Here is a 23,478-nt window from a genome sequence, read left to right as displayed (position 1 = left end):
TGTTGCAAGGTAAGTTGCACAGTAGTGCTTGTGGACCTCAGTGTTTTTCCTAGTCTGTCAGGAGGTTTCTCAGGTTTATCCTTGCACTGCAGATGGTGAGTTGATATACAGAGTCATTTTGCAAAGGGCTGCTAATCTAGTGCTCTTTTCTAAGTGCCCAGATAATACTGAGCATTATCATAGAATTATGTACTGGTTCATTTTCTTAGCAAAGCTGCTGTTGTTGATTGAGGGTTGTAATTCTTGATTACTCCAGCAGTCTTTAAATCAAGCCTTAGTTAGAGTTGGATGTGCAGAGTATTGGGAACTTGCAGCCAAGGATTCCCTATGTAAAATTTGTGTTTTGCCTCACAGTGAACAAGCACTGTCTGGAGGCAGAGGAACCATTTTTTTTTTTCTGCTGTCATGAGAGACTTGATTTCACTTTTTACAGTCTACTGCACACCTTGTGTTCTGTCACGAAAGGAAGAGATCCTTCAAATAACTGTTATCTTCATTTCGTGCTGCAGATTTGCTCCTACAGCTAGCATATTTTATGCATTCCATCTAGTGCCCCTGTAAGCACTGGGGAGAGAGAGAAGTTTGTACTTCGGGTAAGTAAAGACTTGTCAGAATGAAGGAGGTCTGATTAAAGTTGCACATGGACTATGCTGCTTTGGCTGAACTTCCCAAAGTTTGAGCGCTGTGCGGAAAGTTTTCGAACCACGTAAAGTTTTCCAAAGTTGTTAGTAGTAGGTTAAAGTCTGCATATTGGAAACATAAACTGATTAGCTGAGAGCGTTGGGGAGGCTACTAGCCTAGCCAAATACAAGTTTTTTGGAATATAGTACATAAAAAAAAATTCATACATAGAACAGTACCTTGTGTATTGATTTCAGTTGTGAGACCGTACCTTCAGTTCAAAGAGTGGTGAAAGTTAGTCCAATGAATGGGAGGTACCTGAATATGTCAGGATATTTAGGGTAATAATTTAGAATATAATGATTAGGATAATGATCCAGAATATTTCAGGATAATAGAAATTAACTGGAACCTCATGCCATATACTTTGCACTTTTCACTTGTAGTGCCACATGCCAATTACTTATAATCCCATTACTGTATATTTTCTTGGCTCCCTTCAGAGAGAGGAGCCTGTTGTGCCATGTGTCCTGATCTGCAGATGCACAGAACAACGGCTTGAGGACAACCTCAGAGAGGTAGTTCATTAAATCCCCCTTGGCTGTGGTGTGGGTGTTATTCCTGAATTATTGAGAATTGTGAGTTGTCTAGTAACCATCCCTACTCCAAAATCCCTGTCCTGATCCTGATGTCATAACTGGCAACAAGTAAACGAACCATTCATTCTTTAGTCACAGAATAACACGGTTTGGCTCTGTTGGACTTTCCTCTATCCTTGTGAGAACTAGTTTTCTAGGTTCCTGCTCTTAATATTTCATATAAAGAAAATAGTAATTTCAGTACGGGAATATGGGGAAGTGTGATAGGAAGCAGGTGAAGAAATAATGAGGGAAAGCAGAATGGAAAGGAGCATTTATGAGTTTTGGGCATGCATCTAGTGCAGAACTTGGTTTTAGTAACAAAAGCATTCAGTAGTGTAATATTCCTTCTTGATTTCATCCCTATTGTGGAACAGAAATCTTTACTAGGGTGGTGTTGACCTCTAAGTGATGACCTTTTAAGACTTCATTAGCATGTCATCAGCCTCCTGACTGGCACCTCTGAGAGCAAAATTAGCTGTGCCACATCTTATCAGTCTGCCAGCCTGGGAACCCTTCTGCAGCAGCTGCTTAGTACTTCAGGGTTCGGAGTAAAATGAATATATGGTGTTCTAGCTAGAATATGTGACAAGTCAAGGGGAACTCTCTCCTGAATTTATGTCCTGTAGTGTGGTGCTCAGGTTTCCGGCAAAACATTCGTAACTGTAAATGTTATTAGCCTTCAGAGTATTTCATCTGCCTGAGCTGTGCTGCATTTATTTAGTTTAAATAGAAAATATGTGCATGTAGTGATTATGTCATGCATTAGGAATATTGAATTGTGTTTGAAATTCTGTTACACTAGCAGGTATTAAATGTGATTGTGAAATGACCCATGCAGGCTGTGTGAAATCACAAACAACTTTTTTTTTTTTTTTTACCAGTGAAATTGATATTGTTGTAGTATACTAATACTTACTCAGAATGAACGCAGAACATATCTGGAGAAATCTCAGATAATATTAGTTATTTCTGATTCTAAAGGCAAAAAGGATCCAGGTTCTCGCTGTGTATTATAAATATATATATATTTCCACTATAAAAATATGGAAAAAATTTCCTCTTAGTCTTATCAACTATATCTCTCATTTTAGAACAGAATTTTTTATTGTATTACAGTTTTGTAGAAAAATCTGTGTGGTTTGGCTGAGTCTGACATGCTCTACCAGTAGCGTTTATTTACTTCATTATGGAATAAAAAAATAAAATACACAGTTTGCCCTACTTAATGCATTTATACTTAAGGTATTAAAAATATTCTTAATATTCCTTACCAGTTTACATTGCCTTAAAATATTTTAACAATAAGGAGAAAAAAATTATTAGTTGTTGTTCAGAATATTTTTAAGCCAAGCTGTTAGAGTTTAACTCTTATGGAGATAAAAGTCACAGAGAGAATAGTGACATCTCAGTGTAATCTAGACAGTTATTTCAGCCTGTGTATTTAAGGAGTACTGTCCTGATTTGGCATGAAGGAGAAAGCGTTGCTACCTAGAACAGGGTAGCAGCTAAAAGAAAATAACCAAGCTACCCTGACAGCAGCCAAACCAGCTGACTTTTTATTAATTATTAATGAAGAATACATTCATGTGAAGTCCTTCATTGTCTGAAGTGTCAGACTTCTTGCTATTTCAAAATGAAATATAATAAACCTCTCAGTGAAAAGTTTCTATTTATATACCTTCAAGCTCCAGAAGGGATAATTGTGGTAAATAAGAGCCAGTATCTTTTTGAGTGCCTGATTTGTTATTTTTTTATAAAATCTGGTTTGTAATTGTTTTCCCTGATGTACTGTTAGTCTTTTGATTGTCCAACTAATCAACTGAATCTGTATAAATCTGAATAATTTCAGAATTATTCAATTGGGAATAATTCTGAAAAATTATTTTATGTTATTCCTTATTATTCTAAAAGGAACAGCTGTGCTGAGATAGTTTAGTATAAATTTTTTTCCCTGATGGCCAAAGGTGTTCTTTGTTCTTTATTTTTCTTAAGACCAAACCCCACTACAAGCAAGTGAAATTGTATTGTGAGGGGTTTTTGTGTTGTGTCAAAAAGACTTTGTCCATTAGAATAGCAATTTCTTCATTTCATTTTTGTCCTACTTTATTTCTTTATTAGCATCTTTGACATTTTTCCTTCTTTTAATATTGAAAACAAGTTAGTTCAGCTTCAGGTTTGTTTTATCTATCACCTGGCATATCGTATAAAAAAAGTCAATGAAAAAAGGAAGGAAAAAAAGAGGGAATGTTGGTGGATCTCCAGGTTAACTGCTTTCCTCAGTAACTGACTGTCCTAAATAGCTAAGTTACTTCTAAATTCTACTGTCATGGTTGTCTGATATTTTTTCTGTGGTGCCTCATTTGCTGTCTTCCACTTCTAAAATGGGAGGGGGGTTGGGGGGGAAGGTGAGATTCGGTAGAATATTGGTTTCTTTGAGTTTGTGTTCCAGATTCCAAGGCTGCATTTTCTTACAAGCAGAGCGGCAGGATGCAAGATTTTCTCAACCTTTGTGAGATAACCCAAAGTTTTAATTTTTGTGGCACTGAGAAGGCATATGACAGTCTTTAAATGTAGTGAGACGTGTAGTGAGAGCCACTGGCAGAACAGAGAGGGTGACTCGGGAGCAGTCCAGTGCTCTGTCCCGTGGGGAGTCTTTGCATTGTTGTTGGATCTAGTAGAGTGAGCCAAAAGCAAAGCTTTTAATTGCATCAGGAGAATGGGCAATGTTTCTTCATTTGCATTTTCGGTCACTGCAGCCTATTACGAGCTATCAGGATGATGAAAAAATTCAATTATTACAGAAAAGCTTGATAAGAGTTACAAATGAACCTCTTTTTTCCATTTTCCTTCATCCAGTCAGCCTCTGTTCTCTGTTGATTTTGTTCCTCCTGCTGTTCCTGTATATTGCAGGCACTTGTAATTTTCCTCTTGAGCTGTCTCTGCATACTTCTTGCGAAAAATAAAACAGAATGGAGAAAGCCCTCTCAATGCCTTTTTTTCTTTTTTTTTTTTAACTTAATATACTGTTGTTCTTCAGAGCTAATAGACGTGTGGGAATTCAAGCAAGATGAAAAGAAAACACCTAACAGGAAGACTATGTCATTTTTGATTGAAAAATGTTCCTGAACTAACTTGAAGATTTAATGATAGTTCCATTAAAACAAGGAGTAAAGAACATCTTTCACCAACACCTAAAGGGTCTAAAATGTTTTGGTGAGTAAACAAAAAAAGAAAAAAATATCAAGGTACCAGAGCTGGAAAGTGAGAACACCAGATATTTCTACTAATTTTCACTAATGGTTGGTGGCATCTCCCTATGAAATAACAAAGCCACAACGTGTTTTTTGCGATTTAAAAGTAGAACTGTTTGCCAGTCTACTGACATAGTAATTCATGTCATTGATCATTGCAGATCAAAACCAACAGCCTGTTCTCTAGTTGGTAATGCAGTATGGCAGAATGATAGTAGAATATCAGTTCATTTGATGCAAATTAAAATTAACAGGGAATTTGATGGTGTGGTACTGGTTGTAATGCATGATAAATTTCAAAGGTGCAATACAAGAAATGAGGTTCTAAATGGCAAGCTTTGTTTTCAACTGTATATTAATAGAAACTTGATTTTGGGGCAAAATGTCTTCTCTGGTAGCAACTGTAGCTAGTGGTAAAAATGTTTGAATAGGCTTTTCTGTGGTAGTTCTGAAGAAGGGTGTTGTGATCATTGAAGCTGTGTTGCAATGAACTTCTTCAAAGCCTGAACAAAGTCTAGAACGGAGTAATTAAAAATTGGGTGTTAGTTTGAGTAAGGCTTATTCTTATTCAAATAAGGAAGTAGGAAACTTGGATTTAGATTCATGTTTTACATTTTCAGTTTTCCAAGGGAGAATTGGTTAGATCTGGTTTATATAGTAAATCTTTTTGTTGGCCAGAGAAGAAAGTTCTACAGGTTAGATAAGCAGCTGTAGTTTTATCTTTATTTGGTTACATAGGTTAATCTTTATATTTCTGTTAGAAGGTGCTAAATGATTCTTCTTTTTATTTACATGAGAATAAGGTTTCCCAAATATGTGCATCACTCATGCATATTTTACTAATATTATCATATTATACTAATATTATAATCATTAATTCAGAATGGTGGCCTGTCTGATGTATAGCAAGGATAACCACTAGTAATATTTCATGCTGTCTTCCAAGGTGTCAGTAGGGCTAGCTGTGCTTGATAAAAATAAAAATGTATACTTGAAACACTGTGCTAACACATAACTCACTTTTAAATGTGATGTATTTCAGGCTCTACTTGCAAGGGATTTAGGATTTAAAAGAAATAGACAAACCTGTCACAGCACTCTCCAAACTATCAAGCTTCAACAAGGTCTTTTACCATCTCACACCAACATACTCTTCATGCCAGTCCCTCTGCTGCCTTCTCTTCATCTCACCTCATCCAGTGCTTGCTCTCTCAGTTCTCTTGCATCTTCCTCGGCTGCTCTCTCTTCATTGACTCTCAACCACTTAACTTAGCCAGTCACACCTGCACCTTATCTACATCAGCCAACCCGCTGGCCCTGAAGCCAGCCCACAGCTGTATATTATCAATGTTAATTAACCCAGCTTCATTCCTCTACACAAACCAAGTTAAAACTGTCTTACTGAATAAAGTAACCCATATACTAAGAATGGTAAGAAAGGGAAAGTATTAATATATTTCTTTAACTTGATAAGGAGGGAGATACAGCAAATATTATTGTCCTGTTTTAAGACCCTTTATCCTTCTGGATTTTTGAGCTAATGATTTAATCTCTGCTGGTTTTATTAATAGATTATGCAAGCTTTCCTATTTCAAATTGAATTTGACTTGTTCACTTGGTTTTATTAATGAAAATAGCTTCTGCACTGGCAGAAGAAGCAGTTATTGACAGAAACTAGTTGAACGTTTGGTCAGCAACTCGCATCAATTGAACCTTTTTAAAGCATCGGTTGAAAATATAAGGGAAAACTTAAACAAACACCCTGAGGGCTAAGCCCAGGACAGACAAAACTCTCAAGTTATTTAATAGTTAATTTTTTGAAGGAAAAATTCTTAATTTAAACACCTTCCTTTGACCCTTCCTTCCGCTCCCATTTATCTTGCACAGATTTCTGCCCCAGCTTTGACTAGGAGCAGCACTGCAGGAGTTCATTGTGGTGGTCGGAGGAGACTGTAGCATAATATTATTCACTGGCTTTTGGAAGTACGAAATTTATTCTTGCCAAACACCAGTCCCTGGCTTTAGAGCTGTATTAACAGCTGTGTTTCTGGACTTGTATCTAGCACTGAACAGGAGCAGTTTTATGTTCTGCTTAGACTTTTTTCCTTTCTGTTATTCTCCCTTCTATTCTCATTTGCACCTCACCTTGAATTTTAGGAGGATCATGGATTTTTTTTCTGAGTTTCTTCTCTGCAGGAGGTCTTTGTGAGGGCCTGTGCTAGAGCATCCTATCTTGCAGGCAGCCCTTTTGCAGAGCCCTGAGTGCTTCCCCACAGCAGCTGAGCAGAAAATCCTGGAAAAACCTCCAGGATGTAGCTGCTAGTGTAAGTTATATGGAATTTGTTCCAAATAGTCATCTGCTGTTGTTTGGCACCCTCTGACCGTCTTGAAAACGTATTTTCTACCAACTTATAACTGTTTACTTGTTTGATTTTCTCAGGTTTTTCCCTGACAAAATCAAGGCTGAGGTTGAGGTAATGGGGACTTGCAAAGTGCATGTTCCTCTTTTTGGTGCGGAGTGGAATCTTCTGGCTAAGATTCTCTGGCCCATCACGGTCCAGACTGTATTTAGAGGCACATTCTCCAAATGTTTTATTAGCTAGTAAGATGTGATCAGAAAAAAACATTCAAAGCCTGGCAGCGTTGGAAACTATTGTGAAAAGATGTACTAGAGCACATGCTTGAATGGAATGGGACATTCGTAAGGGGGAGAATGGTGAGGGTTTGGATGAAGTAACAGAGCAGCAAGTGATGGATGGTCGCCAGCTGCTACTAGTAAGACAAGTTAGTTGTACTTGGAGAAGTTATTGTATCGGTTGCAGAAGGGGTTACTTTTGATGACTTGAGTAAGGTCATCCTTTTATAATTTTTCTTGTCCGCTTTACTGAAGACCAAGTAATAATGTAGTCCTGTTTGAAGGGTAACTTAGCCAAAACACGTTGTTCTGCTGTCGGTAGTGTAGATTTAAAGAGTTATTTTTTCCAAGTGTGATAATATTTCTACTTCCCAAAATAATACGTATATACAAATGTCTTAAGATGGAGGACAGCAGCTGTGTGGACACCAGGCTGCACCAGTAGTGTTGAGAATGTAAATATTTTCAAGGAACGTTGGTGTGAACTAGAAAGAAGGTATTCTATAGCAAAATGCAAAATATTTCTTGAAGCTCTGCTTTTGGGCTGAGTAGAAGTTAAATAATAATGGGAAGATAGGCTTTTCTTTTAATTTAGATATAATCAAGGGTCTTTATTGATAATCTTTATGAACTTTTGTCTGCCTGTAAGTAGTGAAGGCTTGAGATAACTGACTGTGGTGGAATTCAGTTCTCTGTGCAGTGGTCTATCATTTCTTATGCCTTTACTGTTGAGTTCTTCCCTTTATAAACAGAAGATAATCGAAGCTTGGAGTTGCCAGTGTTGAAATGAGGAAGTCAGAAATGAAGTGAGAAAATGGGAAGTGGGGGTTAGATTCTGTGAGTGTAGTGAAGACTAGTGCAGCCTGGATTACTGATTTACATAAACTGACAGTATTCGCTGTTTTAAGGCTTTTGCACTTCATTTGCTGACATGTTCATTTGTAATTTTTTAAAACTTCTGTTGAGAGTTTTGTTCAACAGAAAAGTGTGCATCTTCAGGAAAACTAATATGCAATCAGTCATCTGTGTACACGGTGAAATTTGTAATGCTACAGAGGTTATACATAGCTGGCAAAAACTTGCATTCACATGCTTTTTTTCATTCCAGGAAATATGAAGTTGGCTTTAAGAATGCTCTTGGTGGTGTTAACTATTTTATTTTTTATTGGAGAAATCCAATAAGATATATTGATCCTTGTAAAAGAAAGGGAGGTAGATAAGGATATTTTGCAAGCTGCTGCTCTGTTCTAATCATTCCTTTTTTTTTTTTTTTTTTCTATTGCTTATTGCTTTCTGTGGTGGCTTGAAGGAAATGATTTTCCACTTGATTGTGTATGTGTTATTTTATGACAGTTGGAGACATACTAATTTATTACAGAATGGATATGAAATTTTTCTAGTGATGAGAAGTGGGAGGAAGAGCATAGAGAAAGTTTTCCTTATGACAGTTAAAAATAACGAGAAAAATTTGCTTGGGAAAAAAACCCAACATTTTGGCAGAACTTTAAGGCTATTTTGAGACACCAGCTTGTCTTCTCTTTGTTTGTTAAGGTCCCCTTGGAATCAGAAGTGAACAAAGCGGTGGCTTTTCTGGATGCCCTCTGTTAGTAAAAATATGATTCTTCTGACACTAATGTGACAAACTCAGAACAAAAGTGAAAAGAAATAGTTTATGTCTTATCAGAAGAAAAAAGGTGTAATTCTGTTAGATTTTCAGGGAAATAGGGAACAGTTTTCTGCTGTGGTCTGGTCTCACAAGTGTAAAAAAAAAATAAATAAATAATGGGAGTATGCCAACACGGGCTGCCTGTATAGTTACTTAACCCATAAGAGTAGCTCTTAGAGTGTCAGCAAAACAGAAAGTGGAAATTTACTTACATCATGATGGATTCACCCAATGGCAGAAATACAGTAAGTTTTTTTTGTAGCATCCAGTCTTTTCCAGAGCCGATTTGACTGATCAGATCTGTGGAGCTGACACCATTCTACTTGAACACTCCTTAGCCTGCTGTCTGAGGGTCTCAGCAGTGCTGGGACACCTGCTATGCTTTCTGTGTCTCCGGAGACTATGGCATTGCTTCTTTCTTGGCAGGTCTGAAAGATTTCCTGGGTTTAGGCTTTTTATTACTTTGTCCAAAATGGAGCTTCACATCCTGACTGCCTTAGACTCTCAGATCTGTGCTAACTTCCAGGGTATTTCAGGGCTTAAACACTACAGTGTCCTAGATCTCCATCCGTATTGGCTTTCTGGGGCACCCACTGCGTGTATAGGTGTGTGTTATGTGTCACCCTGTTTTAGGATGTCATTGCTATTTACTTAGTAGTATAAAATACACACAAATTAGGCAAAATTGTATACTCTCTGCTCTGTTTCCTCTTCTGGAATGTTGTTTGGCTCAGGAGGAAGATCCAGGATTCTTTTGTGAGAGCACATATGTTCATTCCTTCTCCACCTCAAACCCGCCCAAAGCCTGCCTGCACCAGCTCTGTCCTCTTGCCTCCTTTGGTAGCTTCCAGTCCCCAGTCTTCTTTTCTTAGACAGCTAAGTAGCTTTTTCAACTTTCGTTAGTCCTTAAAATATTTGGTTTAAGTACAGATGTTTTAGTTGGCTTAATTTGGTGGGTACATGCTAAGGTCATGTTTAGAAAGGATAGACTAAGGCACTCCAAGATGTGGCAGCTTTCTTAGTAGCAACTTCTTAAAATCTGAAGGTTTTCATAGGCTCTGTGTAAACTCTTTCCCTGAATCGTTACACATGGCTATTGATTTGAAATTAATTTGTGTTGCTAAGTGCAAACGGTCTCTTACAGACTGCTGTGTGAGCCTTAAGGTGTTATGTGGCGTACAGGAAGAAACAATCATTCTTCTAAAATGTTTTGAGTCTGAGTCGATACACTGAGGTTAGGAATTCAGGAGAATAACTTATGTAAATTCACATAGTAAGTTTGTGGCAGGGTTGGGTAACGCTTACCCTGAATCTCAGGGGTCTCAGCCTTTTGCCTCAACTATAATTACAACCTTCCCTTTGTCATGCTGAAGAAAAGACAATACCAGAAATACCAGTAGCTGATGGCCTGCGGGTGCTGTGGAATACAATGTATGTACCCAAAGCCAAGGCATGAAGCAAACCTTTTGAGATGAGGGTCTCAAAAATTGTTTTTTACTTTGTTCATCTTGGTATTTTGAAGAAATGAAGTACTGTGAACTCACAGAATATATTTCCATATTCAGTTGATCAAAATAATTTAGAGCATCTCCTGTCAGCATTGGTGAAAATTGACTAAGATCTTAAAAAGACTTCAGGAATGGATTGACTGTTTTCCACTTATTCATGTGGGAGCAAGGTGGTGTCCAGTTGTGGGAGTTTCATCTGCATATCTCAAACAAGAAACGTAAGGTAAACCACGGAAAAAAATTAAAAACTCTCATTAACTGATTTTCAGTATGCAGGTATAATCGTATTGAGGACAAATCATTGTCGTCTTTGAAGTTGCACAGATTGGAGACAGTGTCAAGTTCTAAAAGTTGAAAAAGAGAAAATAAAGTTGACGCTAATGATTTTTTCAAAGGCTGATAACTTTCAGCCAGATTCACCTTGCTAGTACTTGTGCTATAAAAATATGTCAAATTGAACCTTGTCTCCTTTCTGTGCTGTTCTTCAGTTCTGTGAGTCTTCAAATAGCATATTTGGAACTTTCCTTAATGTTGCAAAAAGTGAATTTTAAAACTTTTTTCCTGTGGTATTTTTGAGTATCATAGCCTGTTGCTGGTAAATGAAAACAGACTGACTCTGCTGATACCTGGAAGACTTCCAGTTGCCTTAAGACCAAGGCAGGCTGAAGAGTGATAAAGGGAACAGGCAGACCTGTCCAGTGCTGCTGTCACTTAACTACTGATGTGTTACGTGCCTGAGTGTTTATTGAAAAAAGGCTAAGGTTCAGGCGGGTCACAGATTCTCAGAAAAAGCTGCCAACAGCAATGACGTCAATGCCAGTTCTGATGCTTGTATTTTATGGTGACTGATCTGCTGGTATTTGGACTGAAACTACTGAGGTTATTGAATAGTATAAATTGGTATAAATCTATTAACTTCTTTGGAGCTCCTCTCATTTATGACAGGACCATAGCCCGAGTTATTGAATAGATGTCCTATATATTTTTAATTTTTTTTATTTTATCTTTTTTGCCTGTGTGGCTTTTGGATTTTTGGTGATTTTTTTGACAATAAAAAGTGAAGGAACTCAATTGTGATTTCAGCTACATGGATGTGTACTTTGGAAAAATATGCTGTCGAGCTTTTGAATGCATTAGAAGTGGCAGGTTTTCCGGCAAGCCTTCAAATCCCTCCCACATATCTGGACATTATATAATCAAATCCTCGGTGTGTTTCATGTCGCTAGGACAAAGTACAAACAGCAAAGTGAAATTAATTCTTGTCCTTATATAAAAGGAGGTTGTGAGCTGCCGAATTTTGCAACGTTATTACAGCAAAAGTAGCAAGGAATTTTTGGTGTTGGTGATGAGGACCAAGTACAGATTGGATCCAAAGTAAACGCGGGCAGCAGGTGGAACTGGTGATACAAGTAATTTTTCTGCACAACTAGGATGCAGATGAGGGGCAGGCAGAGTAAGGCAGCCATTGTCTTTTTGGAGGTGGTCAGAGGCCAGTTGGGTCTTCAAATCATAAGACGTCATTGTACCTTCACACATTTGAAGAAATTTAAGACAATGAGGGAACACTTAAACATCATAGTTTAATAAGAGTATTTTTTTATTCGCTTTGTTATGTTCCATTTTGTAGTTTGTCTCTCTCGCTGGCAATGGTCATGATTTACAAAGTGTGGGAAATCTCTATTTTTAAAAGTGTGTATAGAATGAAGATGTTACATTGAACATTTCTCTGCATCCAAAACCTGTTACTTTTTAGAAATGTGAGCTTGTGGTATTTTGACCAAAAAAATCATTCCACCAAGGTCTTGGGGTGTATAAAAAGTGATGGTGTTTTTGATCTGCATTTACTGAAGGGTTAGAAGTTTCTGTGGCTTTCACTGAGCAGTGATGTGCTTCAGGTGTGGCAGGCAGCCTGGTAGGCACTGGTGGCATCAGGATCCAGTCCCTCCTTACAGCCAAGGCTTTTTCAAAACCTCACTTTGTTGTATAAATGTGTGATAAGCTGTGTTGAATAACATATTTAATAAATATTTTCAAAAGTGTTCAACAAAGTTGTTAGATGCTAACTCATGAACTATTGCTTTGCCATCCCGTGATTTGGTGGTCTCCCCTGCCTGTTTCTGAGTAGGCTTTCAGGTTTTGGATATTTTCTTTTACTAGCTGTTGCAGCTCTTCTTTTCCCTGTGCTTTACACAGTATTGCCTGTCCAGTATAGTACCTCTTTTTTTTTTTCCAATTTCTGATACTGTGTTTCTCTTCTTTATTTCATACTGTGTTTTCCTGTTTCTCATGCTATTCCACATACCTGAAGTAACTGCCCACTGCAAAATGTAGGAACCATAATAAGCAAAGCAACAGAAATGAAAGCTGAAATCCCTCTTGTGTTCCTTTTGAAGACAGCAAGGGCCTACAAAATCCTCTGCATTTAGTCCATCTGCAAAGTGGAAGAAGAAAACTAGACCACCAAACCCTAAAGCCTCCATTTGTCTCTACCAAAAAGTACTGTAAATTTTTCCTGCAGAGCTAGCAACTCGTAATAATTGGTTTACAAATCGGAGATGTATGGTTTTTAATGTATAGCTTCAGTCTAGATATACACCAGTAGGAAAAAGAAAAGGTTAATGACCAGTTCTTCCTGGACTGGTCCAGATCCTTAGGCAGTTCTCAGTGGATCGATTTGTGTATAGTGTTGGATGGGACATGAGCATTATTCCAACCAGAAAAACTGCAACGTGGCAATCTGCTGACCTGGGAGTTAACTAAAGCTGTAGCATGGCCTGGAGCAGATGAATAATTGGGCCCTTACTGAAAATTTTGTTTGGACTTGCTTCACTTCTGACTCATCTGTATTTTGGTTCCTGTGGTTGATGCACCAGGCATGCCATACTGCCCTTTCCCGCTGCTTTCTAGACCCAGAAAGGCAGATGCATGTCCAGTTGGTGCTCTCTGAGGATGAAAGTCCATATGCTGCAATAAATCTCATGCTGGAAAACTGACAGAACTACAGCAGTGGAGGAAAGTTAGTTAATGTTAAACTACTAGGCAATGACAGCTTTTCTCCATACTTAAAAAGCACATGCTGGTCTAGTAAATTCGCTGCTTGGAGTTTAGTTAATTCAGATATTTTTAATAGCTCTCAAAGGACCTATTTAGTTTAATTTAATCTGTTTATTTTGGTAGTGTATCGGATTACAATGTAACAGGATTTTAATGTGAGAAGTGTTGGTTATACCAGAGTTCTGTCCAGCCCTCTCTCCTGTCTCCTGCAGGAGCTGATGCCAGAATGTAAAACAGAGAAGCGTAACAATATTTCTTCAGAATACCTAGTTGCCCTGAAATTGCATCCTGAGAACTTCCTGAGCAGTCACTGTGTATTTTGCAATTCTTAGTGAATTTGTCTTCCAGGAACCTGACTAATCCCTTTTGAACACTTCAGTAGAAGCTTCAGTGTCATGTGGAAGGCAGTTCCACAGCATTAACGTGGCTGAAGTGCCTCCTCCTTTTGTGTGGTTTGAATCTGTCTGTACTAGTTGCGTTTGTTCCCAATTCCTACAACATATTTTCTGAGCATATTTGAAGCTTGTAATTTTTGAAGATGAATTTAGATATTTTTTTCCTGTGTGCCCCAGTTTTTTGGCATTTATTTGCTGTTTTGTTGACCAGTAACTAAGACATTTTTTGTAGCCGATACTAGTATGCTATGTTATATCATCTGTAGACTTTGCCATCTTAGTAAATTTACTTCGTGGTTTTGAATGTGTTGAAAAACAACTGAGAACAGTTGTTGAAAAGTGGCCATTTCATCCTGTGCTTCATTTCCTATCTTTTAAGCAATTAGTGCCTGGCCTTTTTAAGCACTGAATGTCTGCTTAGTTTCAAAAGCAGGTGACCTTGTAAAGCCTTCTGGAAGCCCAGGTAGGTTGTATCTACCCAATCTCCCTTATGCAAATGTTTGTCATTCCTTTAAGGAACTTCAGAAAGTCTGAGAGACATTCCGTCCCATTACAAAAACCTGTTTAGCTTTCCCTCTGTGTATCCAGGTACTTTAAATATAGGACACTATTGTTAAAAATAGGTTCTTCAGGAGAGTTGGACCTTCAGGTAAATAACACGTTCACTTTATGTGGTTGTTCCTGAGTGTATGAAATTGTTTTGGTTTGGTTTTTTTCACTTTTATAGCACAGTCAGAGTTGGACTGGATATCTGTTTCTATACATACAGCACTTGCCAGTAAGACCTCTCCTGTGATGTCTGCTGTCCGTCGTGTTTTAATGAAAAAACCTCTGATGAGATTTGAAGTGAGGAACTGCTGTCTGGAGTGGAATGACTTGCCATGTTTAATTTTTTTATTGGCAGATTAGACATGGCCTTCAGATTGGAAAATTTCACGTCTGCTTAGCAATTGCTTAAAGATTTAATCTATGGTGTGACTAAATGCATTCCTGACAAGACTACAAATTGCTAATGATGCGGTTATTCTTCCCTGTCGGTAGATTCCCTCAGTAGATTGTCTTGGAGGAGACTTGATGAAATCATTCTGATTAGCATACTGCATTAGACGTTATCTTTTCTGATTCAGTATATTGTTTTTTTGATTCTCTTTTGTCGTAGCAACTCTGAAAGCAGTATTGTAGACTGACATGAGGTGATTTTAACTGTTCTGTGGTAGCAATTCACTGTTGTTACTTTCAGTTGGTTGAGGACAGGTCTGAATTTGGCAATGAACCTTTGAAAGTGTTGAGCTATTTAAGGCAAAAGAAGCTCAAAAGAGTTGAACTTGGTGAGTTAAATTAGCATTTCCCTGCCAGGCAATAATATGAAGTGTTTGTCCAAAACTCTTACGTTATGTATGATCTGACACTTGCATGTGTCTCTGCAGTAGCCTTAGTACATGAAACAATTCCCATAATCTGGAAATAAGCTACTGCTTAATAAATAAGCAGCACATAGTGTCAGTGTGAATGATTAAAAGCAGACTATAGCAAACTATGGCCACGTTAGTGTAGTGCTTTATTTTTTTGTATATTTTGAATGAATTCCCTGGTACCTTTGTCAAGAAATGTATTGGGAAAGGTGAGGGGAGGCCTAGTATGGCCATCTCTGACATGCCTGAGGAACAGCAGAGACCAAACTGTTTGATGACATTACTTGGCGCTTTAGGTCCTCTCCTGAATCTGGTCTGAGACTACAGCTTCTCAGGGCAGCAGGTTTTCCGAAGAAAACGATCCATGTGTTCAAGCAAACTTAATTTGTATTCATGGTTTTGAGAAAAGTCTTAGAAGATTAAGGAAGAAAAACTGATTCTGGAACTTTCAAGATTACACGGAATCGAGGAAATTTACTCTGCCTTTCTCAGTTTCCTTAGACTGGTGACCATCCACTGTTCTGGGTTTGATCTGGTGAGGTTTTGTCTGCCTGATTTTAGAATGGCTGCGGTACTTGTAGCTGATCAGGTCAGCCTCAAGACTTGAATATTATATGCAGTAGCTGTGTCCACATGACTGTGAAAAGAACAAATAAGTTGCTTTTATCTCTTTTTTCAGTTGCCCAGAGCTGATATTAAGAGCTAGAGACTGGATCTGAAACTAATTAGTGCTCTGGGGCTGAACGTTACTTGTCCCACGTATTGAGCCAATGTAATTTTGGGAATAAGTCCATGTTTGGGACAAGAACAAACCATTTTTGTATGATTTTAATTTAAAAGTAAATTTAAGACTTCTCTGTGACTGTTTAGAGCTAATCACATGTTGAGATTAATACGGTAAATCACAATGAAGATGGATAGCAGTGTTTTAGATCATTATAAATTCACAGCAAATAACAAGATATCGATATACTGCTTTTTATTACTCTGGAAATGGTACCTCCTGTAGCGACAGTTTTTGCAACATACTCAGTTGTTACAAGGTGGTGCTTCAAGATCAGCAATTAATAGTCTGATCTGACTGTTCTAAGAACAAATGTCAATTAAAGAACTCAAACACTGAGAATAAATGTCAATTAAAGATCTGCAATTGTTTTCTTCAAAGTTTAATGTATCCTTTTCCCTCTTCTTTGCCTGTTATGTAGGACATGTGTGAGTTAAGGGGAGTTTGAGAACAGGCAAAATACGTGGAGGTTGTAGGTTTTCAGGTTTCGGAAGCTGTAGTGTCTGGAGTCTGGGCAAGAATTACGTGGCTGCATCTGTAGTAAATATGTTTTGAGCAAGGTATATTGTATGCATTCTGTCGTAAGACTTTTAAGGAGACCAAGCCTCCTGGGCTTAGGGACAGCACTACAAGTTGGTAACGGAAGTGCTGAGTGGCTCATATACACGCGTATATACATGCACATGTGCTTTAGCTGTATGTGTTTGCATGTATGCATAAGTACAGAGTTTCAGTGATGAGAGAGTTTTTCATTTTATGTCAGTTGCTTTTCAGTTTTAGGTGGCAATCTGCATGCAGTACTGATTTTAATGCTGTACCTCGGTTGCATGTTAATTTGGTTGCCATGTGAATGCAAATCTGCAAGGGAAAAATCGAAAACCTATTATTGTAGTTTACCAAGTATCCTGTGGTGTTCCTCAAAAAAGATTGCAAATTTTTGCATATTAAAAAAGCAGCTGCTGCCCTTGGAGTCACAGATTTACCCTTACTTGTGCTAAATTTTCTGAGAAACCAGGATAGGGTTTTTTTGGTGGGTTTTTTTTTTTTTTCTCTTTCCTGTTTGTATTTCATGCATTACCTACTTTCACTTTAGGTCACACAGTTCAGTAGGGAGGCAAAAGGAAAAAGAAGAGACCCTGGAAAGATGCAGTTTTAATAGGCATTTATTAAAATAATTTCTGTAAGGTAATTAGGAAGGGTAAGCTTGTCCTGCTTTGCTGGGCTGGTGTGATGGCTCCTCAGAACTTGAGTCACTATTGTGAAGTGATTTATTTTTTTTACAGATGAAGAGTTGAGCTACAGCTTAAGGTCCTGTACCCTGATTTGCAGAACATAACATAAGGTCATTCTGTTCCTTACCAATTTGCATGGAGATAATGTCTGGTTTTTGAGGTATGGTGAAACGCATACACCTTGGTGCAAAGCTGCAGGTAATGCTTCCATCTAAGATTCCAGTTTGTAAAGTCCGCTCATCTGTGAAATGATGGTGATTATGCTGCTGACGTTCTATTGATCTGTATCTTCGTGTAAAATTGGTTCGCTTTGCCGTAGGTTAATTGGAAATTTCTGTTGACTGGTATTGTGTGTTTGACTCTGTGACAAATAATTTCCTGCCAGCTGCTAACCTCTGGGTTAAATTAGTGGCAAGGTTGGCTGAGGTCACAGCAAGCCTCACTTGGGGCATTGATGGCTTGATGGCTCTTTTGGTGTAGAATGTGGTAGTTTTGAAATGACAAGTAAAATAATTTGGTATGGCAATCATCTGTTTCGGTCTGTAATGGTACTGTGTTTATATCTCTAAAAGATTTTACATTTACCATGTTAAATTATTATCATAATGAGTGGTAAGTGCATTGTCACATAATTTTTTGATACATATATGGGAAGAAAAAGAAGATTTTTTTAAATTATTAATATTTTTTGAGTCATTTGCAACTGTATAGATTCCATTCTGTCTGCCTTTGGATCTAATAGGGTAAAGGAAACTTTCTTTGAAGTGCTACATATGTGCAGTAAAAATACATTGGGGAAAAAGTGTTTGTGGTGCTCAGTGTCACTGGGACATTAGAGAAATGCATAAATTTCAGTTTGAGGTTAATAGGACAGCAGCTTTGTTCCTTTTGTTGCCACACATGCTGTAAGTGGGGCACGAGTGCCATTGACAAAAGCAGGCAGTAGTTAGGGTGTTAATAAAACCAGCTGGAAACAGCTGATGAAGCAGTCCAGGTGGTGACATTCTGCTGCCTTGCATAGAAATGCACTTGGAATAGGGAGATGCCAGCCCATGTTTCTGAAGGGCTGTATGCCAGTACAATCACATCTACCATGTATTAGCTGGCTCTGCATCCTTTAATGGAGGAAGGTTATTAAGAGAAGGTGGAACTGGGAAACTGACGAAAAAGTGGTGTTTAGCAACAGAATGTAAAGATCAGCAGTGAGAAAATGAGAATGATGGGAGATACACAGCAAAGTGAAGAAGTGCAAAGCAAGATACTCTTTTTAATAGTCCGCTGCAGTTCCTCTCCGTCTTGCATTACTTGAGGGCAACCTTATCACATCCGATTATTGAAAAAAGAGGTTCTGTGGGAATAACGTATTCATATTATTGTTTATATTACTTAAAATATTCAGAGCAGACCATGCTTCTGAAAAAATGATGGCAAGCTTCGCCCCATCTTTGTATTCCAGCAGCAGAACTGAAACATCATGTGCATTTCCTTGCCTTTTGGTGAGAAGAATTAGACCAGCTTCACTTGGCTTCAGCTTTGTTTCCCAGACAGTGTATTCATCTGGATGAGCTGAGGCAGGTGGTTGGTTGTAGACCTGTGACCTCTGAGGGAGGCTGCTGTGTCTTGCTGTGGCTGCCTGAATCTGCTGGGCTGAAACCTGTTTCCAACTTGATGCCAAGGCGTCAGAAGCAATGTGAGTGAGCTCTTATGTATGCTGGACTCGCAGGGCTCCACTTGCTGTTCCAATGTAATTTTGTTCATTCTAGAAGACTGGTTATGCTCTCAGTATAATGAAAATTGTGTTTAAATGAAATTTTTGTCCATGAAAACCAGTAATGTCATAGGGAATGTTGTCCTCATCTATGGAGTCAGTTTGTCTGCATTCTGGCACGTGCCTGCTTTGATATCCTTGGATATCCCATGTGTGAACAGGTTTTGGGTCCAGTTGTAGTTCTTGGGCTGGATTCTGTTGAACGTGTCATGAAAAAGAATTTAATTCCTTTTGAAACATTAGTGGGAGACTTTCTGGGAGGATGGTTTTCAACTGAATACTTATCAGTGCTCTTGTGCTGTACCATATCTTGAGCACACTGGCAGGAAGGCAGGGAGACATGCTCATGCATGTGCTTGTCCTCACTCTTGCAGATTTTAACAGAAAACTGGAAAAATCTTAAAGGTAGCATATTTGAGTTGTTCCTCTTTGCTGACCTTAGATTTCCATTCAGGTAAGTGTAGGGAAAGTGATACTCTTTATGTCAAGATACTTTGATATCAAGAACTGGCTTTTAGAGTAGACTGCATTCCGCATTCCATTATTATTATATTAATCTATTAATATATTATTATTTACACTCAACAAGAAGTACAGGGTCCTGCACTTGGGTCGCAACAACCCCACACAACGCTACAGGCTGGGGGAAGAGTGACTGGGAAGCTGCCTGGTGGAAAAGGACCTGGGGGTGTTGGCCAACAGCCAGCTAACATGAGCCATCAGTGTGCCCAGGTGGCCAAGAAGGCCAACAGCATCCTGGCCTGCATCTGAAACAGCGTGCCCAACGGAACAAGGGCAGCGATCGTCCCCCTGCACTGGGCACTGCTGAGGCCGCACCTCGATCCTGTGTTCAGTTCTGGGCCCCTCACTGCAGGAGGGACACAGAGGGGCTGGAGCGTGTCCAGAGACGGGCAGCGGGGCTGGTGAAGGGTCTGGGGCACAAGTCTGATGAGGAACAGCTGAGGGAACTGGGGTTGTTTGGTCTGGAGAAAAGGAGGTTCAGGGGGGAACCTTACCACTCCCTACAACTCCCTGACAGGAGGCTGTAGGCAGGTGGGGTCGGTCTCTTCTCCCAGATAACAAGTGACAGGACAAGAGGAAACTGCCCCAAGTTGCACCAGGGGAGGTTTAGTTTGGATGTTGATAAAAATTTCTTCACCGAAGGGATGGTCGAGCATTGGAACAGGTTGTCCAGGGAGGCGGTGGGAGCACCGTCCCTGGAGTTGCTTAAAAAATGCATAGATGTGGCACTCGGGGACATGGTTTAGTGATGGACTTGGCAGTTCTGGGTTAATGGTTAGACTTGATGTTCTCTAAGGTCTTTTCCAACATAAATGATTCTATGTTTATATTTTATTTACACTTCAGGTGTTTTAGCGTACTGTAATGAAGAATCATGCTCTACGTTATACTCAAAGCCAGGAAAGCAGTATTTGAGTATGATGTAAATATAGAAGTGTATAGCCATGTATTTTGCATTAGGCACTTTTTACAGTGGAAAATTCTATTTAAAGGTGATGATGCTTCTGAATTAATAATAGCACAGAATTGTTGCTATCAAAGTCTGTGCTGAATTCTTCATTTAATGTGGAGTAATTGTCTTTTCCTCTCTGTTTTCCTGATGGGGGAGGAGGGAGGGAAATAGATATGTGTTTGCCTTTGTTTTTTTTCCTTATCTTCTGCTATCTTACGTATAAATAAAACTTTTAAACTTCGTTTTCATTACAGTTAAGCAAAAACTAATAAATGCAGTACTGGAATATCTGAAAGACATTCATGAGATGAACTTGAGAGGGAAAAGATTTCTTAATTGGCATCTTTTTCTAAAAGAATTTTTTTTAATCAAAAATTTTAATAAAAGAGACATGTCACATAATGTTAGATGATACAATTTGCTATTGAGATGTGTCTAGTTGGGGGAGACTGCTGTGAAAGGGACTGTAAATACTGAAAAATGATACAGAAGTGAAAATCCTGGATACAAACCTTGTTCAGCCTTGTTCTGTGAAAAGTTCTGTATGTGATTTTCCTTCTAGAAGAGAAGATAAATACAGCTGTGTCCATGAGAACTGCTCTGTGTTGTAACTTGGCTGACTGGTCAGGAATAGCTGTACAGAAATGAGCATTATTTGATACAGAGGGCTGCTTTTATTCGTGAACTATCTCTGTCTCCCTCGAAGACCAAGAGCAGAGCAGAGCCTGGAACAGAGTCACTGTGTAATTGGAGCTTGCTGAGAAATGTCATGCCTGTTGTTTGCTTGGCATGGTATGCAGAGAAAACCACAACTCCAGGGTAGCAAAGATCACATCCAAGTTTTTCCAGCGACCTAGCCAAACCTGAAGGAGTTTACCCTTCCAGCCAATTGCCTCTTGAAAGCCTTCCAATTTCCAACTTTCTTTTCTTTTCATAATCACTGTTAAAATATACTGGAACATCTTCATTAACATTTGTTCTTACAAGAATACTGCAGGCAGTAACACAACTGAGAGGCATTTTCATTTGGGGTAGGTTAGTTACTGGTTACACGTAACATGAAGTACTGTACAAAGGTACAGATAAACCTTGTGGTCTGACACTGATAAATCTTCATGCTGTGATTATGTGATGTTTGAATGGCATGAGCTGAAACTTCTATTGTAGACCTCACATCTTGGAAGCTTTAGTGTAAAAGCAGATGCAGTTATTGTGATTATCCTGTGAAATCAGCCTATACAATTCAGTCTTATTTTGGCTTGAAAGCTGTAAAAACTTCTGAACAGAAAGCATCCAAGTGCTTGCTTTATATATTCATCCCAGGGAATTATTTCAGTCCCAGTGCTTGGCACATCCCACGTTTTAGAGACATTAATGTACAGAAGTCTCAAATGGAAATTTTAGTACTAGATTTAGTCATACGGTTTTCCAAATGTAAGATTTTATCGTGGTTCCTCTGCATAAATTATAGTGATCTAAAATGAAGTCTGAGGAAATGGATAATAAAGGTGAGAGATTGTTTTCTTCAGTCTTGTTTCTTTGGCCTCTGCTCTTTTTCAGTCTTTGTTTTTTTCCTTCGTTTGACTAGAGAGAGATGAGGGTGATCCTCTTAGCTAAGGTATCCATTTAACTCTTACCATCTCCTGAGGGAATTATAATAACATAATGATATTTAAGGGAGTATTTTCATTACTGTACATTTAAATGGTGCTAACTGCTGTTAATAGAGGGGAGCAGCCCAGCAGAGTAAAAGAGAAGCAGAAATGCATAAGGTGTTATGAGACTTTTGAAATGATTTCATTTTGAAAACTATTTGAAGTCTACTTTTTTTCGAGGTTCGGTGTTGGACAAACTTATCTTCTGGTCTGTGCCTAGAGAGTACTGTTCCCGTTTCTCTTCTCACGGATGACGTCAGCTCATTCGTATGGGCTGGTACATGCAGAGCTGGAGCAACAACTTCACTCTTTCTGCCAGCCAGAGAAATAATGTCTCAGGTCTTGCCGGTATCCTGGAGGTGGCATAGGCAAGGGAGGCATAGCTATACTGTTATGCACCTGCATCATGGCACCGTGAAAGCCCTGCCCTTGACGTTTCAGTAAAAACCTTTCCCTTCCCTCGGGTCACCTCTGCTTCCCTTTCTGTCTGCTCCCCTGGCGATTGTTTTTTGTTTTCTCTTCCCTTTTGACATGTTTCCTGCAAGCATGTAGGGCTTAAACATTGCTTGTTTGCATTCTTTGGATTCCTCAACAAAACAACCTTTGTGGTGGTTTTGTTTTCCACCCACCAGGCCATATCAGACAGTTGCTCTGTAACATCAGGCTGTGGGTGGAGAAAAGACGGCACAGAAGTAATTTGTGTAGTGCCCAGTCAGCTGCAGTTTCCTCCGTGACGTGCCCTGGACAGGTCTATTCTCTTCTTACCTGAAATCCCTTTAAATAACTTAAAAAAACCCCCAAACTTCTGGGATGAAGAAACATGGATTTATTTCATTTCTGAGCATATGGTAGGTCATTAAACTGATGTGTGACACTATCTCTTTCCTTAATGACAGCAGTGGTTGTAGAGTGGTAGTGGTAGCCTGTGGTCCCAGGAGTGAAGGGGGGGAAGGAAAGTAATCTCACCAGATTATTTCAGAACTATTTAAATCCAAAACGAGTGTTTTACTCAGTTTAGACTTCAGTCCACTATTGAATCAGCATCAGAGCTTTGGCAGTGCAAACTTACCTGACTGTCATTGTTCAAAGGGAAGGAAGTAACGTCTTATTTTTCTGACAGAATTAACACATTTTCAGACCTGCTGCCTGTGCTGCAGCCCGTGTGCACTGTTATAAAAGCAGCAGCTTAGTTTTTCCTGTTTGTGTCATGGCATAAGCTTTGATGTGTGTTGCTCAGAAGATGGTTGCTACAGCACCCGTCCTTTATCCCCTTGTGATGCCTGTTTCTGTCTCGATAGACTCAGAAGTAGAAGCTTTTATTATTTTTGTTAAAATTTTGCTGTTAAAGATTTAGTCTCATTCTTTTGTGTTTTCCTATTGCA

General features: G+C 38.8%; 1 protein-coding gene across 3 annotated transcripts in view; it reads left to right on the top strand.

Annotated features, from left to right (window-relative positions):
* CCNY (cyclin Y) overlaps positions 1-23,478 on the top strand; it is a 128,901-nt gene that overhangs the window by 47,696 nt on the left and 57,727 nt on the right. Inside the window, exon 1 of one of the 3 annotated variants that reach the window (XM_037385417.1) lies at positions 4,234-4,475. The exons of the other annotated variants lie outside the window; for them this stretch is intronic. Within the exon in view, the coding sequence (XP_037241314.1) occupies positions 4,406-4,475 (70 nt within the window). The 5' untranslated portion in view covers positions 4,234-4,405. Of the gene's footprint in view, positions 1-4,233; positions 4,476-23,478 lie in introns of those variants that run through there. 3 annotated transcript variants of the gene reach the window in all.

This window comes from Falco rusticolus, chromosome 4, assembly GCF_015220075.1.
Source record: "Falco rusticolus isolate bFalRus1 chromosome 4, bFalRus1.pri, whole genome shotgun sequence".
Classification (NCBI taxonomy): Eukaryota; Metazoa; Chordata; class Aves; order Falconiformes; family Falconidae; genus Falco; species Falco rusticolus.
The sequence above is the reverse complement of the archived record's forward strand: the minus strand, read 5'-3'. Positions and strand labels throughout refer to the sequence as shown.